The sequence below is a fragment of the Ascaphus truei genome, chromosome 2 (genome assembly GCF_040206685.1).
Source record: "Ascaphus truei isolate aAscTru1 chromosome 2, aAscTru1.hap1, whole genome shotgun sequence".
Lineage (NCBI taxonomy): Eukaryota > Metazoa > Chordata > Amphibia > Anura > Ascaphidae > Ascaphus > Ascaphus truei.
Genome location: NC_134484.1, coordinates 336,864,623 through 336,885,009, shown reverse-complemented (window position 1 = coordinate 336,885,009; position 20,387 = coordinate 336,864,623). Strand labels below are relative to the sequence as shown.

The following is a 20,387-nucleotide window of genomic DNA, read 5'->3' as shown; positions in this document are numbered from 1 at the left end:
ATTCGTTGTAAAGCGAAGCGTTGTAAAACGAGGACTGCCTGTGTGTGTGTGTGTGTGTGTGTGTGTGTGTGTGTGTGTGTATATATATATATATATATATATATATATATATATACACAATAAAATGGTTATAGCACAGTTTGCTGCTGTACAAATAAAAATAATGTGAATTGTGCATGAGTTTTTTTTAAACCCAAGAGGTGTAGACAGCTCCATGAACCTGAAGGAGGGTCAGATGTCTGAAAGTAGCACAACTGTGTACGGTTTGTATGATGCCCAAATGAAAAGTGTCACCGCTAGGTACTAGTAATAATCTACTGGCTAATAGGGCTGTGCTGCTGCTCTGCATAAGCCTGTGCAATTGTACAGTGGAATGTGCTACTCCCAGGGTTAATGAATCATTGAACAAGGTGACTTGCTTTGGAAACCAAAGTCCCCACCCTCTATTAGGTGTAGTTTTAGTATCAGCCAGCACTTCCTTATTGCTGTTGCTATGAAACTTGCAGGGAGCTACCATTCGCACGGCTACCAGGGGGAGTGCTTTGCTATTAAACCCTGCTCCTTTATTTTGACATTATTGTTAAAACACCGGCATTTTCTGTTTTTTTTTTTTTTTTTTTTTAAAGTTAACGTAGATATATCTGTTTATAGCCAGAGCTGCTCTCGGTGCACTCGCTTATAAAAAAACACAGCACACAATGTGAGCAGAATAGCTGCTGCATTTGATGTGGGTGTATCCCAGGTCTCTTCTAGCCCTACATATGTGTCGGCAGTGGCAGTGTTTAGAAACAAGCACATACTGTAGCCCATTTTCCAAGTATGTGAGCAGACAGGGATGATGCCGCAGCATAATCCTGCAGTTGTGCCATGCATGTGGCCCCCATGGGCCGTCCGAGCTATAGATTTTGGTATTAACACATAGTGTATTTTTGGGTTGTTTTTTTTTTTATTATTTTCTTCCATCCTTGACAACCCCTGGGATATTCCTTTAATGATGTCCTATATTGAGCCGCTATCTGAAGAGGAAAGCTTTGAGTATGACTGTGAAATTGAATCGAGGACAGGTTACGATGACACCTTTGAGCAGCTGGAGTTTGTGAAGGAAGGTAACATAAAAATAAACATTTTATGCATGGCAATATATTATTATTATTTTTTTTTTTTAAAGAGTTCAAATAAATAAAGTAAGGAAACTGAATTTATAAGATGGATTACGGGTTGCTGATATTATATTGATGTCTAATGTCCTTTGATGTGTTAAAGGGATTTGAGAAAAGTCATGTGCATAATAGCTCTATAAATAAATTGGCATTAGGGGATGGGACGAGTTTGAAATGAATTTTTTTCCAGGTGAGCAGACGTGTATTTGTTGAACTCCTCTGCAGCCCAATGTGCCAGCACAACACCTTGCTTTGCTGTCTGTTGCACGGGTCCGCCTGACAGTAAAGGGTTATTAGTTGAGCACTATTGCTGCACAGCTCGGAGCAACTTTTGCCTGCAAAACACAAAGCGCACCCGTACTATTAGGCATATTGCGTAGCAAAGAGCTATGGGGATCAGCAATAACATTTGGGGAGAACATACTACTTAATAAACCCACACACAATTCCTGCAACCTCCAACACCCACCACATCATATATAGATGTGTGTCAAATGAGTGCTATTGGATGAAGCATGGGGAATTTTTGTTGTATACTTAATAAACCCTTCTGCAGTAGGTTTTAATTACTTTTAATTAAAACATTGTTGTAAGGAGCTGGTGACTTGTAGTGAAATGGCATAAAAGTTATGGAAGATTCTTCATGATTTGAACCGTAAAGATTTTATAACAATCCCATGTAAAATATCCACAATAAAAAATGCGTTATTAATAAACACATTTTTGTTCTTAGACATCACATTGGTTTAGAAGCATACAAAGGGACAGTACTGTAGGTAAGGACCACTTACGTGGGACGCTGTCCACTTTCCAAGAATGCATTTAAATCTTAACATTACCACTGTTTATTAAAGATTTAGCACCAATATTAAATAAAAATCGCTAAAATAAATTACCTACTGTATTAATACATAATCGTGGTTTATTTACGCTGTTGGCAAACGACAGATTTAATGTATATAATTTGTGCAACTTCTGCTGTTTTTGTGATTAATCGGTGTAATTTGGAAGTGGACATTCATATTTGAGAGAGAAGTTAGAAACGGCTATTGCCAATATGCATGCAATATGTTACATGCAAACCTAATAATTGCTGTATGAGAATAATAATGCTTCCATTGCACACAGTGTGTGTGTATTTATATTTCTGTCAGAGCGAGATATATATATATTTATTTTCTTGTATAGTGCTGGCTGTGCAGCGCTGTATATAGACATTTTGCCAGCATGAGACCCTGTCCCGTAGAGCATGAGGCACAGGGAGATAAAGTGACTTATCCAAGGTCACAAAGAGCTGACACCGGGAATTGAACCAGGCTCCCCTGCTTCAAACTCTGTGCATCGTTATTCAGAAAAATGACACTTACAGTATTGTCTATTGGAACAGCGGTTCTCAGTGGGGGGGCGGGAGAATTCCCAGAGGGGGGGGGGGGGGGCGCGGCGGCTACAGAGGTCCTGCCTCTTTCCCAAGGCACTTAAATTAAGTGCCGGGGGGACCGCGTGAGGCCTCTGCAGCTTCTCTTACCTGATCTTCGGCGACACGTCGCCATGGTAACCGGCGTCATGACGCCACAGGGTCACGTGATGTCACGTTGCCATGGTAATGTGACGTCACATGACCACATGGCGTCATTTGACGACGGAACCGAGGAGGAGAGTGGACACGAGGCAGGAGTTAAGGAGGCAGGAGGGGCGCACCCCTGTATTGGAGTCAATGAGTTGCCAGTCCTGTTTTCCTTTTTGGTATATTTTTGGGCGGTATGCACTACCTTTATTTTATATTCTGTTATGTGTGTGCCCTGTATATATCATAATCTGCTATATTTTGCAAGAGAATAATTAATTAAATAGCACAAATACTTTTTTTTAAATGTTGACTAGCTGATCTACCCGGCTTTGCCCGGGATTTAATTTTCCCGCTCCCTGTGTCTTTTTCTCTGCTACGCCCTCCCTCTCTCTGCTACCCCCCTCTCTCTCTCCGTTACCCCCCTCTCTCTCTCCGCTACCCCCTCTCTCCGCTACCCCCCCTTTTCTCCGCTACCCCTGTATGTATTAGTGTGGATGTGTGTGTGTGTGTATGTATTAGTGTAGGTGTGTATGTATTAGTGTAGGTGTGTATGTATTAGTGTGGGAGTGTGTGTATGTATTAGTGTGGATGTGTGTGGGGTGTGTGCATTTATTAGTGTGGGATGTGTTCTCTCCCTCCCTCTTTCTCTCGCTTCTTCCTTCCTCCCATCAGCTTGCCACCTCTCACTCTGCAGCCCTCTTCTCTTCCCTAAACACAGAGCCACCCCCCCCCCCCCCGCTCACCTATTCTCACCCTACTGGACTGGGGATATGCTAAGGATGGTGTGACTGTCACGCCCTCCGTAGGCGTGCCGTGACGTCAGCCCACCCCGCAGGCCAATGAGGTGAGGGTGCAGACAGACAAACATTTTTCACACATATATATATGAAAAAAGAAAGAAAAAACAGGCGCACACCTAGTGCATTAACGTGATAAAAAATTGTATTAAAGGATCATAAAATCAAACAAATGCCCACTCACAAGAGTACTGCATATATAAGCATTCATGAGATTGGCTCTAATGTGCCAACACCACGGTCCTCTCAGTCCGGCTCGAAACAGCAGCGTTCTCCCGTGACCCTCCTTCGTGAAGCCGGATGTAGATTGCCTCCTAATAGGTGCACGGCAAAATGAGTCCCTCCGGGACCCAGAGCTGTAGATCTTTTGTGCCGGTAGCAGGGTCGTGGAATATATATATATATATATATATATATATATATATATATATATATATATATTTTATATATATATATTTTATATAAATTGTTATACATTACCATATCCACCTATTTTTTTTTTTTTTTTTTAACTTTTCCATGTATTTTTAAATGTAAAAAATTATTTGAATTAGAGGCTGATCCTATGCTAACACAATAAACTAGCACAGGATTAGCTATGTTTGTAGCTTTGTCTTTGACCTAAATTGAATAGTGTTCACATTTCATTCTGCTTTGCATTTTGCTTTGCCTGCCTGACATATAAACCTGCTATCAGTGTGCATCACATGTACAGATCAGTAACAATCCTGAAATGGTCACAGGTGAGCCATTATTATATACGGACAGTAAATACAGCTGAACTCCGCTATAACGCGGTGCTCGGGGCTCACATTATGAGACCGCTTTATAACCGGGATCACGTTACCCCGCACCTGCAGCTCTCCCCTCTCTGCAGCTCTCTCCCTGCTTCATCAGGCTGCTTCCACGTGCGCGACGCACATCTCCAAGGTTTTATTTATTTATTTTAACATTCAATGCTTTATTGCTAACGGACGGACGGACGGACACACACACCCACCCACACACCCACCCACACACCCACACACCCACACACCCACACACCCACACACCCACACACCCACACACACCTACATACACCTACACTAATAATTTTAGCATACCATGCAGGAATCGAACCCATGACCCTTCAAACTCTGGTAGCGATTCTATACCTGCTACACCATAGGATTGGTGTGATGTCGTTGACTCTATTATCAAACGTAAGTTCTATTGCACACTTTTGCCTTTCAGGCCGGGTATGTCCTCGCACGGTGGCCATTTCCCTAAAAAAAAAAATGGAGATGTTTTTAAATCGGGAGCCTCATGCAGACCGCGTTATAAATGGATCCGCGTTGTAGCGGATTGCGCTATATCGGGGTTGAGCTGTACCAAGAGACAGGGGTGCCCAATGCTACATCCCATTGACAAAACATATATGGTAAAAGTGCCACGCTCAGTAGCTCTCTTGTTGACATAAATATATATTCCTGATGTGGTGAGTGTGGGAGTTTGAGCTAGCTGGGAATGTGTGTTAATCAATTTCTGACTGGTAGCAGTTGTTTGGAGGCTGGTGGCACCTCCCCCCAGAGCTCACTCCTCCTCCTTCACCTTTTTAACTTGGGAGGTCTTTTTATTTGCTGCAGGAACAGGACCTATGATGGTTCTTCTCCTCTTACAGAGGTAAAAGGAAGTGTTCACAGTGTAGTGTAGGACCTGCATTAATTAGGTTATACCTTGGCGTTGGTATGCAGGCTTATGTCGCTCTGGCCAAAGGGTTAACTAAATAACCAAGTATTTATTGTTATTATTGAAGTATTTTACTTGACACTTTTTACCATATATGTTTTGTCAATGGGATGTAGCATTGGGCACCCCTGTCTCTTGAGCTGTACCAATACTTTTTTTTTTGTCTTTTTATAAAGCACCAAAGGTATACATCAACCTGTACCATATAATTTGCAGAAGATATATTTCGGAACAATAACCCATGACTTCCAGATTCCTCCTTTTCCCATGCTATTCAAAACCGTTTTACTCAACCCCCCACAGGTAGCTCAATAAGTGGCTCAGTCGTTGAGTTGACACTGATTGAGCTACCTGTGCTGAAGCAGGGATATCCTTAAAACCTGACCTGTTGGCGGCTCTTGAGGACTGGAGTTGGCCACCTCTGCCATACAGTATGTGGTTAGGTAATGGTCAGAGTTTAACCTCTTAAGTGCTGCATGCATCCCAAATAATTCTGGATCCTAGTGCACATGTGTAATTAATGTATTTTGCTTTTCAAAGCTGCATTACTCCTTGATTGTCCCATTTTTTTCTTCAATCTTACAAATGACTTTTGCTCTTCAATTATTCCAATTGTGTCTTTCAGTGCGCAATTCTAAAGAACCTACCCATTCCGCAGAAATATTACAAGAAAACAATTGTTTCGGATATTAATAAATCTGGCCATTGCCGTGGATTTGTACGCTGCTTTCTTACACTTATCACGTGCATAGTGTAGCATTATTTATGTAGTTGCACCTTCTTACTCACTGATCCGTGACGTTTGCTGTTAGAATGTAGACCTTCATAGAAAAGTGTGTGCTTGTGTGTCTGTTTACTTTTAGCAACCTTGCTGAGTGGGACTGCAGTTACAAAAGGAGATTACCCTATGCAAATTCGACCAGCTGGTTGTATTTGCTTTGCTTTTTACCAAGGCAATTAGAGAACAATGTTTCATTGGTGAAGTCATCTGTATTTGTCTGCAGCTTTTCCAATAATTCTGTATTGGTTTTCTTAAATCTGCAGGCTGGTCATTTTAATGTTCATGTGCAGAACAAATGGCAGATGAAGGCATGTGCCAATAACACAAATGGCAGACAGTGCAGTTGTAATTTTCTGCATTTCTTTTTCCCCGAAGACTGCAGAAAACAGTATACAGTACAGTTCTAATGTGTTTGAGACCATGCTTATTAGAAACCTTAATCTCCACTGTACACTGTTCTACATTATCATTACATTTGGGTGCGTTTATTCTGTGATGGGTATTTTTTTACCTGTCACACACTTATGTACTATACGAAATTATGAGGAGTTGGATGAAGAATATAAGGTTTTGGTCTAGTAATGACACTGCAACAATGTTGGGCAATTGGGTCTGACATGCCCATCTCATAAATGGGGCCAGTTTCCCATCTATCACACTAGTTGCACACACCGTCTGTGCTATAGGTTGTGCAAAATGTAATTTGCCTGCACCTGTCCACCGCTTGAGGCCACCTTCTCATAGGTCACGCCCGATGATGCCTTGCAGAGTGCTACAGTATACACGGAATTGTGGGATGCGACTTACTCTAGGCAAGCAGAGCAGTGATTGACAGCTCTGCTTCAAAAAACATTCTTCAGGATGAAACGTATTCCCCCAATTTTCCACTCAACCCATGGCTGAGCGGTACACACACACACGCACGCGCGCGCGTGTGTGTGTGTGTGTGTGTATATATTATATGGAAGAACCAGGCGCTTACCTTAAGTGACAGAATTTCAGAAGAGCGTTGAAACCAATTATTGTGGTTATTTGCTAATGGTGCGGAGTCGTTCTTGCAATCCCTTCTGCTTCTACCCCTAATAAAGGGATGATCCAAAGCCCTTATGGAAACGTATAGACAAAACAAAGTAGGGGGAGCGAGGGATCAGTAGATGCACAGATAAGACAAATACAGACACTTTTACAGAGTAAACCCAGTACAGGAGGTGAAAGGGACGGTGAAAAATAAAATAAATATATTAAATGATGTATGCTTACACGGCCCTGTGTAAACCTTGTCCCAAGATGGTATCTTTGTGATAGATGGTGACCCTTCCGCAGTTGAGTGCAGGAGGGGTCGTGGTATTGCACAATATAAATGTACAAATATATAAATACTCACACGGCCCAGTGTGAGTAAAGTCGCAGGGCAGTTGTCTTTAAGGCATACACCTAGGTTCCCCGTCAGAGATACTCCCAGGGGTGTTGTATGCGTTCCTGCTGGCGGGCAGGGGGTTCAATGCAGGTCTCAATTATAGTTCCCCCATTCTGGGCTTCTTCCCCTCCCCGTTACAGAGAGGGGCGTGGGTGAGGCAAAATAATGTACTGGGATCAGCAGTGCTCGTTTTAAAACTTCAACGTTTAATGCACATCAATAAAATCCACAATAAATGCACTCACATGGTATTTACATTAAGCTGGTGTGTTCCCGTGGCTGCGGTTTGCACCGGTCCCCAGCCGCTCTCTCCTCCGCGTCCGGAGTTGGAATCGATGACAGTCGTGTGTGTATATATATATATATATATATATATATATATATATATATATATATATATAAAATTACTAAGGTATCTAACGCTCTCAGTCCACTCAAGTAAATCCTTAGATGCCTGGGTGCTAACTGCAACACAATGGTAGCGCATGTAGGTGTAAATCAGACAACCCAGATCTTTGTACAAAATTACAAAAATGTTTATTAGAGCAGATCAATGTTTTGGCTCACTGCCTTTCTCAATACGAGAACATTCCCGGTCTTGAGAGAGACTCCACAGTGAGACGAAATATTGATCTTTTCTAAGAAACTTCTTTGTCCATTTGTACTAAGATCTGTGGCGCCTGCTTTATACATATATTTGCCACCATTACATTATACATTTTGGCATCTGCTATTATTTTTGGGTAATTTTCTCGGTAGAAGAATTTTTTTTACAAATAAACCAGCATATTTGCAGATAGCAGGGACAAGATGGAGTAAATACCAGGGATCTAAATCAATAATTTCCCTCCCTCGGCAACTTTCAGGTTGCGTAATGAGGTAGGTCTACCTTTAGCCAGCTTGTGAGCAGTGTTCCAGCCCAGCTATTCACATGGATCCTGAAAATATATTGCGATAAGTCACGGTGGAGAACGGAAATAAATGTACTATGCCGGTGATGAGGAGCAGCTAGATTTGTAAACCTTGCCTTCCCAAGTCTGCAGTTTTGGGTGCTCAATTCTGAATGCCAGGATTGGGATACCGATGTTTTGAGATGGATAAAGGCAGTTCCACAAAGTGAATAGCTTAAAGGAGCTATGCTATTTATTTGACAACTAAAGTAGCTGAATTAAGGAAGGCATGCTACAGGCAAGAGGAAACCTGAAGACGGATTGGTCTGTGACTATATCAGGTAGGGAAACAGGCATGATTCATTAGATCACATAAGCAGTTTAGCACATGCAGGCAAAATCACCTAACGCCATTCGTCAAACCATGCACGGTTTAGTGACGCAGCTTGCCGGTAAGGCAAGTGGTCCTCATTTGCAGACAACCTGTGTAGTTGTTTTGAGAGGTATCCATGGTGATTGATTAAAAGTGGAATGCAAGAATCACTGTCAAAGTTCCCTTAAAGAGAGTACAGGGAAAACGGCGGTGCATCTGCTGCTGCTGAAGATTGGAAACCACAAACTGCAAACCACAAAATATCCTAGGTGCAAAAATTTATTTTAGGGCATAGTAACAGCCAAAAAGAACACTCTGACGCGTTTCCCGTTTTAACGCTTTATCAAAGATTATTTATTAAAACATGCCGACAGGGCAAATTCTGTAGCATCTCTCTCCTGGTGAAGAGAGATCATCTATCTGAGCTTACCTGAGGGAGTTTTGAATGTACTTTTGCACCAGAGCAGCAGTTACCAACATTTTTTTGTTCTATACCACCATAAAAAGATCACGAAATCTTCCCATACCACCAAGCATTATAGCGGCGTCAAAGCTTCTATACCATTGGTTGGCCACATTCAGCCCACAACCTCTGGCTGCCCCAGCAGCTGGTCCACGTATACTGTACCACCAGTGGTACTCCTGCACAGGTTATCACTTATTGTAGTTTGACACAGTATACGATTGTATACAGTACATTCCATGAATATCACGGCTGAGAACGTTGGTGCAAAACTGGGGACATTTTTGCTTTGAACTAGAATGGAAATTAATTTACTCTTGTACTGGTGCAGTCCGTAGCTTGCGTTTCATAGACATATGGACAGTTGCTTGTGTGATTACAGTTTATGGGGGTTTTATAGAAAGAAAACATTTAAAACTAAATAACAATTATACACAGTAATATGATTATGGAATATGAATTTTAAGGTTATATTTCCCATCTGTTACTTTCCACACATGGTAGAACAGAATATGGTATTCTGTTTAATATCTGAGCAGTAAACACCAACAGGATTGTCAACACAGGATCATAATGCTCTGTTATTAGTTTTTTCATCCCATTATGCCCATGGTTTTATTCTGGTGCATGCGCATAGGAATTGGAGCTCCTAAACTGATTAGTTCTGCAGACTTGTAATAATTAATTTACGTTAATATTTTTATCTGGGGAATGAGCTCTCTGTTTACGTTCAAGATTCAGTATTATAGTCAAGGGATTAGGGGGAATTGGACTACTGTATTCTTTTTAATCTGTTTTTATATATCGTTTTAAACGCCAGGCCTGTGTGTAATTGCCAGTGTTTTTATTTTGCTTTGCTCAATTACATTTCTCAGTTAAACCTCAAAGCGGCAATCTCTGCTGCTTGTTTGGTTTTCCATATGTAAATATATTTGTACATTATTTGTAACAAGTGTCCCCTGGAGCTCAACCACGGCATTTCAAGCTACAGGGGACCCGTGGTTCATTAGAGATTTAATTTAGCAATTCTTGTCCGGAAGAAACAATATGGTCACTGACGTCAGCCTTACTCTGGCGGCCAATAGGAAGCTGTGACAACATGAGATGACATTGCAGCTTCTGATTGTCCTGCTTCCATCTTTGTTTTTCCACGCAGGCACTGGCAAATGTAAAAACATAAATATCTCCACTCTCAGGGGGTCCCTGCAGCTTTAACCCATTGAGTGCCAGATCGTGGCCTGCGTTCCCATGCAGCGCAGGATGCTGTCTGCCATGTGAGGAAACGAATTACTCCTTCAGTTTCCTGCAAAATGGCCTCCACGGTCACGTGATCACACTATGCCAGAGGTGCTGTGACACTCAGGCACCAGGACCCGTGTGTGTGTGTGTGTGTGTGTGTATGTGTGTGTGTGTGTACATTTATATCTTCATTTAGCAGGGCTGGCTGCTTTGAGCTCTTTAATTTAAAAGCAGGCTACTCCCTCTTAGAACTGTGGCATGTTTACAGTTAGACTTATACAGAATGGAGTCATAAGATTAAACAATTGAGGTATCCATAGTTTCTCCTTAGAACTTGAGGCAGACATTTTACAGTTTTGTGTTATTCGCTCAAACAATACAGCCCAGAGTTATTAATGAGGGTACGTTCTTTAAACACATGGTGTTGGCATTATCACAAACTAACAAGTTTGTGATAATGCTGCCACTGCAAGTTTTAAAGAATGTACCCTCACTAATAACTCTGGGCTGTATTTTTTGAGCGAACAACACAACTGTAAAATCCCTCCAATTTCTTCTTCTAAAAAATGCGAAAACAAATTGTACCAACAGAGTTGCTAACATTTTGCCCATAATAATAGGTACCACTGTTTGTTTCTCTACTCGTGCTGAATGGAGTTACTTCCAGGCAATCCATATGGAAGTCCCCTAATCAATGCAGATTACAGTACTACACACAAAACTTTGTGTAATAGGTAGGCTGACCATATTTCCTTGAGACAAAAACGGGACATTGGGATGGCAAAAACGGGACAGGGTTATGTAATATTCCGTATTCATGAAAAAGTAAGACGATAAGTAAGACGATAACAAAAGTTTTATTACATGAACATATTTATCTAACAATTCTCCCTCTCCCTGTCTCCCTCTCTCTCTCTCTCCCTGTCTCTCTCCCTGTCTCCCTGTCTCCCTCTCTCTCCCTGTCTCCCTCTCTCTCTCTGTCTCCCTCTCTCCCTGTCTCCCTCTCTCTCTGTCTCCCTCTCTCTCTCTGTCTCCCTCTCTCTCCCTGTCTCCCTCTCTCTCTGTCTCCCTCTCTCTCTCTGTCTCCCTCTCTCTCCCTGTCTCTCTCTCTGTCTCTCTCTCTCCCTCTCCCCCTCTCTCCCCCTCTCTCCCTGTCTGCCTTTCTCTCCCTGTCTCCCTCTCCCTCCCTCTCCCCTACATGCTCCTCTCCCCACCAGCTTACCCCCATGTGCCTCTCTCCACATGTTCCCCACCTCAACTGCTTACACCCATGTGTCTCTCTCCACATGTTCCCCACCTCAACTGCTTACCCCACACATGTGCTTCTCTCGACCAGCTCCTCCCCACATGATTTCTCCCCTCCCTCTACCAGATGGCTGCGGTGGTGGCGGCAGGAGCGGGGGAGCAGCAGGAGTGTGCTCGGATGGGAGGGAGCACGCGCGTCCCATATGTGCAGGAGTGGGCTCGGAGGGGAGGGAGCCACGCGTCCCACATGTACTGAAGCGGGCTCGGGTGGGGGTGGGAGGGAGGGGAGCGCGTCACACCGCTGGAGCGCGCTCCTTCCCTACCAGGAAGGGGAGGGGGCCGACAAAAGTGACATTTTTATTAAAAAGACGGGACGGTTGGAAAATAGGGAAAAACCGGGACTGTCCCGTTCAAAACGGGATGTATGGTCAGCCTAGTAATAGGTACAGCTGGTTTTACTGGAGCCAAAACAACATGCTAAATAATTACAGTTGGAGGGTATGTCAAGAGATCTTTATGAATGAGATCATAGCGAGCACAGTGACATCAGGCTGGAGTTGACGTTTAATCTGATTGCATTCTGCCATGTTTTTCTATCCGAGATATTAGAGCATAACAGAAGTATAGGGATCTTTGGGAGAGAAATTTGCAGGATAGACTGCTCCTTCCAAAAGCAAGAAGAAGAAAAAAGAGGTGCTTGCCCTATTTATAACTCTTTTTGCAATGTCAACAGTTCTCTTCATCTTTCTTTGTTATAAAATTCCAGAGTAATCTATTTCCATTTTTTTTTTGGTTTTCTACAGTGGTAAATATGGATGCCATAGAAATAATGTTTTTGTTGGCTGATGTATACATTTTTAATATAGAATATCCAATAAAAAGTGATGAACAATTTCAGCACTCAGTATTTTTATATTTGAGTACAAGTCGACACATTACTGAAGCGCATGCGCATTACAATTCATGAATATCTGCCATCTGGCGGACACGCGAAGAATTGCAACCTATTAAATCCGAACCATTCTCAATAAACGCATCAACCGCGCATGCCCGCGGCTGAGAACGCAACATGAATGCGACATGCACCCGGTGAAGTGCGTCGCATTCGGGAAAAAAATCCAGGGAAAATGCGGTGATGTTTTAGAATAAACGGGGCCGCAACAGTACATTTCCTATTTTTTCTTTAATTTTTTTTTATTAGCTCTGTAAAATAACCTCCTTGAGTGTCGGAGGGGCCGCGGTATTGGAGTTCCACGGCCCCTATAGCACTGTGCGGTCACGTGACCACGGCTGCCATTTTTCAGGAAACAGAAGAGGAGTCGTCCATTTTCTCACAGGGCAGATCGCATCCTGTGCGCCATGGGAACGCAGAACGTGATCTAAGCAGGATAACCAAACATCTTTGGTCTTTAGTCCCTACGTCCCTGGAGTGTCAGTCCCCATGACGTAGTGACTAAAGGACAATTTCAGATGCAGTGGAGAATATGTTAAAATTGGAAAGCAGCCGCACGGGGAAAGCGTACAACTCAATTTAGTCCAGAGAGGGGACTAAAATACGTTCTCACCATGCTCTCCCTTTTGTTTGCTTTCTTAAGCCTTTGGCGCATATTTAATAGGACGGTAAACATCACACTTCCGATTTGCTCTTGCAAGAGAAAGTAAAGCTGTCATCAACATAACCAAAGTATGCAAAATGTTTTCCTTTGCTAGTCGTTTTTATGGAGGGACCATAAGGGTTTTGCGTTGGGACAGGTGTAATTCTCACTCGCATCTCTTGAAAGAATAACAAAACCAAGGCTGTAAGGCTCATTAGTTGTGATGTACAGTACCAACAATGCACTTTCTGCCTGTGAAAAGGAGCCGCCTGAAACACTAATCGGCAGATGCTTCCTGAAAGTGCACAGTGTAAAGTACAGATGAGTTACCTGCCTTTGAGTGCAATGACTGAAGCTGTTTGCTTTGGCCGGCGTGACAGTGGCTGGGGCCGCATTTAATATTCTGTGAAGCTGCTTCCCTACAGTATGTCTTCGCAGACTTAGGCTGAGTCCCCAGTGCGTTCTGTGACATGCGCTCCCGGCGGGGGGGGGGGGGGGGGCGGCGCGTGCACAGCACTAACCGCGATCTGCTGTCTCCAGGAGAGAGGGAAGATTGCGATGGAAGGGGGCGTGGTCGGGGATTTGCGGGGTGTGGCCATTACGTCACGCGGCTGGTTCGCCCTCATTGGGTGAACCGCCGGTGGGGGCGTGGCCACGTCTCTGTTGCAAGGTTTGAACTCAATTTGATTGAGTTGTAAAAAACCTTGCAGCACGGCGCGGCTGCACCTTCAGCGTGACGGTGTCTACTGGGCCCAGCCCCATTGAGGGGCGGTGCTACACGCACAGCGCACGCCGAGCCGTGCGCACAGGCAGTTACTGGGACCGCAGCCTCTGGCTGAGTCCCTGCTGGTGGAGAGCGCTTCAAGCATGAGCGCCGGGTGTCCTGCATTTACGTGCGCGGGGGGGGGAGGGCAGCATTGCGGGTAGTTGAGCGCTCTGGAAAGTTAGATTTTTTGTTTTTGTTTACATAAGCGCCGAGCGCGGTTGAATGTGTGTGCCCGCGCACAGCGTAAGCGGGGACTTGCATATATCTATATATACACAGATTCCCAACAAGCTCTGAGAAACCCCAGCCATTACCACGTGTGTGTGTGTGTGTGTGTGTGTGTGTGTGTGTGTGTGTGTGTGTGTCAAAAGAAGTGTTAGTGGGCGTGGCTAAATGTATACAACAAAAAACAAAAATGCCCAAAGCTACTTCCAATGTATTGGAAGTAGCTTTGGGCATTTTTGTTTTATGTTGTATATATATCTATATATGTAAGTAACCGTTGCAAGCGCCACCCGCTCAGCGCTAGCGGGGACGCAGCCTAACACTATTCAAATGAATGGGACTAAAATCTTCACTTGCAGGTGAGCGGCTTTGTCATATTGAATAGGGGCTCAGACACTGCACATTATTTGGAGACATACAGCATTTCCTTGTGACATGGTCATGATAAATACAGTACAGGTATATCTTTATATGGCCCTCACCATGTACTCCGTTCTTTCAAAAAGAGACAGTACAGGGAATTTATAATACAATAAGTGCAACAAACAAAATGGGACAATAGGAAAGGAAATCCCTGCCCCGGAGAACTTACAATCTAAGTGGATTGTCACCCATATTACTTTGGCAAGAGAGCAGAGCTTCCAAATTATAGACCGGACGGTCCAGGTGCCAAAAAAGCAGCAGTGTTTTGAATGTTTTAAGGACTGACTTAACCTTTTTGTTGCCAGAAAGGCCAATGATTGCAAGCAAGACTGGCAGCACAGGGGTCAATCTTTTAAACAAAGGAGTGTAGCCTATAGATCCCTACATGGTTTTCTACATTAACATTTGTATTTAAAGAAAAAGGTGACTACTGTAGTTCTATTTGGATATAAAGGAGTAGTGGTGATCTCTAACTACCTCTTACATCATAGTTAAATCGCTTCCCATTCACTACCTTGGTGTATGAGGGATTTCTGTTAACCTATAGTGTAGAAATGTACAGGAGAGGGTGATCCCACTGAAGTTTAGTGGAGGGAGGAACTGATGTGGGTGCAAGAGGATTATTTTATTGGAATCTGGGTACTGTATGAGAGGGAGAGTGTGATGAAAATTAGAAGGACTTCTTCACAATTAAGTTTGTTTCTCAATGACTGTGGGACCGGTACCTCGGGTGAACATGAAAGCAAATGATTTATGGTTTTCAGTGCATTATTGATGGAAGATAATATTAATGACTCTTACAGCCATTGTCCTTGAAATAACACTGTAATTGTGCATGTGGAATGTATTCCGTTTCTAACCACTCTTGTAATCAGTTTAACTAGTTGGGCCCGGCTACTGGGTCATATAAATAAAGGGATTTTCATAGCAAAAAAACCCTTCAAAAGCAATGTGTACAGTAAGTCTTCGGTTTGACATACGTTGTGTGTCACTGTTCTGGATTTATTGCAATTTAGCTTAAGGACGGTCTCCGTAGAACACCTTGTTGGACAAAGTTGCTAAATTATTGTTTTAAACTGTAATTCTTTGTTATAATGTTAGAATTTTTATTGTTTTACGGTCTTTGAACTGCAATTTTTTTTGGCAGTGTTTTTTTTGGCTGCAGTCCAAGCTAAATATTCAATTAGGCACGTTCAGCACGCAATATATGTTAAACCTTTATTAGCATTTTCTATCATGTTGTGGGTTTGGTCACTTGGCATTTCATTGTCCAGATTAGAATTTACAGCAAATACACATTGCCTGTGAGGTGGTGCCTTAGAGCTGTAATATAGTGCGCGCGCGTGCGTCACTGATAATTGGCTGTGTAAGCCAGACGTTTGTATACTTGGGACACACGCGCGCACGACCATGAGTGGTGGCACGGCAGACCAGAGAAAATACAAGAAAATAGATTTTTCGCGCTGCTGCCACGCCGGGAAAGAGGAGGGAGGGGCAGGAGAGAGAGGAGGGGCAGGAGAGAGAGGAGGGGCAGGAGAGAGAGGAGGGGCAGGAGAGAGAGGAGGGGCAGGAGGGAAAGGGGGGGAAGGGGGGAGAGGAGGGAAGGGGGGGAGAGGAGGGAAGGGGGGGAGAGGAGGGATGGGGGGGAGGGAATGGAGGGACAGACACCTCCTCCCTTAATAGTCACGCCACCCCCTCCACCCCCCGCTCCTGCTCTAAAATTATTGAAGTGAAGAAGAAGAATCAGGCACACGGTCTTAATCATCAATGAAAAGGGAGATAACAAATGACACAGATAAAACACAGACAATAATTCCCTGGCGCAATATCAGATAATAAACCTGACGAATCGGAGTAGTCCCATGAATCAAAAGATGGTATAAAGAAGATCCACAGTCCACAATGTCCCGTTCTTTTACACAGAATGCTGGTCTGAAAATACAAATAAAACAACCATTGCGCAGTACCCTATGGTCAGTAATCCAAGACCCCACCGTTGCTATCTACTTACTTAAAAATAGATAAGAATGGGCCTCAAAAGGTTTCTTTAAGTCCCCCCACGATTGGCTCAGACTGATTCCTGCTGCTGGTATCACGCTTTACACTTCCAGCATCAGCATCACCATAACCGATTGGGAATGTGTCTATATGGCGCGGTCTCTGAAATCCGTTTTTTTCACTTTGATCTGCTCCCGGGATCACAAGCCTAGATATGGATCACGCATGGATGCGCATCATGGGACTACTCCGATTCGTCAGGTTTATTATCTGATATTGCGCCAGGGAATTATTGTCTGTGTTTTATCTGTGTCATTTGTTATCTCTCTGTGTATGGTATACAGCCCTTGTGGATAGGGTTGTTATATTCCCAAGGCAGCCATTCCCCAAACCTGCCACAACAGGCTGTGAGGAATTCACATTAGGTTTTTCCTTATAGGGGACACTTTAAATATTCATTTTATTCTTGTAAAGCACCTGGTTATTTTAGTTAATATTTAGGTATAGTTTTATAGGTTTGAGCGCTGATCACATGCTTTTAGTTTAAATTTTCCTCACTATCAATGAAAAGGGGGTTTATTGTGCCAAGGAGTCCAACGTTTCGGCAGTGATATTGCCTATCTCAAGGTTTACGCTCCTACACCGTGTGCCTGATTCTTCTTCTTCACTGGATCTATTTGGGCCATCAGGAGCGCCCCAAAACCAGCGCATCGGCGGTTAAGTACCCCACTTTCACCTATTTCCTTGAGTGTGTGCACTACCATCATTTCTAAAATTATTGAAGGACAGCGATCACTCATGCTTGGAGAGTTGGTGACATCACGCTCTCAAGCATGAGCGAGCTCAGCGGCAGCGTTGCCGCTGCCTTAATATGGTAGGAATCAACACTACCGATAGGGAGGGAACATTACAAGCAGGGCAGAAGGAGCGGCTCAGTGAGTAAAGACACTGACTTAGTTTGAAGCAGGGGAACCTGGTTCAATTCCCAAAATTTATCAAAAAATAAATAGATGATACCGTTCTGTGGCTAACGAAATGCTTTTATTTGTGCGAGCTTTCGAGATACACTGATCTCTTCTTCCGGCGATGTTACAATGAATGAAGCAAGGATTACTTAAAAACGGTGTCTCTTGGAATGTTATCTGTGCTTGTCCTTCCCCCGGTGTGGATGTGTTTTATGGCTGGAGGTGTCAAAAGGTTCCTGAAGGCAAGTGAAGAAAGAGTGTGTGTGTGTATCAGTGTGAATAAAAATGAATGGAGAGCCCACAGTATATACAGTGCTGTACACAAGGTGTGTGTGGAGTGGGAGTGGATATAAATGGTGTGGGTGGGTGTGGAAATGTGAGAGTTTGTAGCACAACTAAAAGTGTGTGTGGATACTATGTGGTCCCTATTGGTGTATAGGGATGGAAAAACAAGGAGTATAAGTATGTGTGAGAGACAGCTGTGTGTGCATACATATAGCACAGTATGTACATACATGGCCTTTAGCGCTCATGGGAAGAGAGTTCACTTGTGTCAATAATGACTCATAAAATTTCGATCTCTGTTTAGGCCACTCACCTCCAGCTATAAAACACATCCACACCGGGGGAAGGACCAGCACAGATAACATTCCAAGAAACACTGTTTTTAAGTATACCCTTGCTTCATTCATTGTAACATCGCCGGAAGAAGAGATCAGTGTATCTCGAAAGCTCGCACAAATAAAAGCATTTCGTTAGCCACAGAACGGTATCATCTATTTATTTTTTGATTATATATATATATATATATATATATATATATATATCTACTATATATTTCTGAAATGTCTATGTTTGTCTGCATGCCCTGTGTCCCTAGGGCCAATCGCATTGCACCTTTGGCCTGTCACTCCACCTCAACACTGTCCCACCCCTCACCCCACTGTCCCACCCCTCACTGACTCTCATTGGCCTTCGGCCAACACCACTGCCACACTGTCCCACCCCTCACCCCACTGTCCCACCCCTCACTGACAATCCTCACTGCTCTGGGGCGACCTCTCAACCCACAAAACCCTCACCGCCACAGATCAGGTACAGAATCTCTATATCAACATTCACCTCCACACACCGCACGAACAAACAGCGCAACACTGCCTCTTACAAACACCCCCCTCCACCACCACCACCCCCAACCTCATGCACCCCCCTCCACCACCACCCCCCCCCCCCCAACCTCATGCACACTACGAACGCACGCCACAGCTCTCCCGCTACTGCAGCCCATCACCAACCCCCCTCACCCAAACATACACCCCCCCCCTCACACGAACCAGCAAACGCACGCTGCTCCACCACCCCCCCCCCCCTCACCCGAACATCCCCGGAGCACACCCAACCCCCCCACCCCCCGACACCCCCCCCCCCACATCCAACGCACGATGCCACCTCACGATGCTGCTCCGGATCCCCCCCCCACCGGAGCCCCCCCACCACAATCCAACGCACGATGCTGCTCCGGAGCCCCTCACCCCCCCCCCCACACTCACCCGAACATCCACCTCACGATGCTGCTCCGGAGCCCCTCACCCCCCCCCCCCCACACTCTCCCGAACATCCACTGCACGATGCTGCTCCGGAGCCCCTCACCCCCCACCCCCACACTCACCCGAACATCCACCGCACGATGCTGCTCCGGAGCCCCTCACCCCCCCCCCCCCAGACCTCACCCGAACATCCACCGCACGATGCTGCTCCGGAGCCCCTCACCCCCCCCCCCCCCACACTCACCCGAACATCCACCGCACGATGCTGCTCCGGAGCCCCTCACCCCCCCCCCACACTCACCCGAACATCCACCGCACGATGCTGCTCCGGAGCCCCTCACCCCCCCCCCCCCCCACACTCACCCGAACATCCACCGCACGATGCTGCTCCGGAGACCCTCACCCCCCCCCCCCACACTCACCCGAACATCCACCGCACGATGCTGCTCCGGAGACCCTCACCCCCCCCCCCACACTCACCCGAACATCCACCGCACGATGCTGCTCCGGAGACCCTCACCCCCCCCCCCCCCCCACACTCACCCCGAAAATCCACCGCACGATGCTGCTCCAGAGCCCCTCACCCCCCCTCCTCACCCTCTGTCCGCCGCCTCTCCCCCCCATCACGTGCGCCGCCCTGCACCGGACGGGAAGCGCGGCCCTCCTACCCCCAGCCGCTCCCTTACCTCCCCGGCGCTACCTCCCGCACAGGTAAGTCACTGCGCGTCCCGCCTCAGCTTATGGCTCCAGTAACAGCCTCGTGCCTCAGGCCCACACAGGGCGCTTCCTGCCGCCGCCTGCATGCGCCTCACTCAGCCGGACGGCCACATCGGGGGGACCAAGCGGGTGCCACGGGGGGGTGGGGGGGAGCGCGAGTCACGGGGAACGGGGGGGGGGGGGGGGCGAGCCAAGAGTCACGGGGAACGGGGGGGGGGGGGGAAGTCACGGGGAATGGGGGGGGGGGGAAGTCACGGGGAATGGGGGGGGGGGGGAAGTCACGGGGAATGGGGGGGGGGGGGGAAGTCACGGGGAATGGGGGGGGGGGAAGTCACGGGGAATGGGGGGGGGGGGAAGTCACGGGGAGGGGGGGGGGGGCGAGTCACGGAGAACGGGGGGGGGGGCCACCAGCCCGAACCAGCAGGGGGACGGACGCACGGAGGTGGGTGGGGGGACATGCACATACATTAATTATGACAATACATATGCCC

The 20,387-nt window shown here is 45.6% G+C and overlaps 1 protein-coding gene across 5 annotated transcripts in view; it reads left to right on the top strand.

Moving 5' to 3' along the window:
* TRAK1 (trafficking kinesin protein 1) overlaps positions 1-20,387 on the top strand; it is a 162,969-nt gene that overhangs the window by 74,954 nt on the left and 67,628 nt on the right. Inside the window, exon 1 of one of the 5 annotated variants that reach the window (XM_075586687.1) lies at positions 762-1,106. The exons of the other annotated variants lie outside the window; for them this stretch is intronic. Coding sequence (XP_075442802.1) covers positions 992-1,106 — 115 coding nt within the window. The 5' untranslated portion in view covers positions 762-991. Of the gene's footprint in view, positions 1-761; positions 1,107-20,387 lie in introns of those variants that run through there. 5 annotated transcript variants of the gene reach the window in all.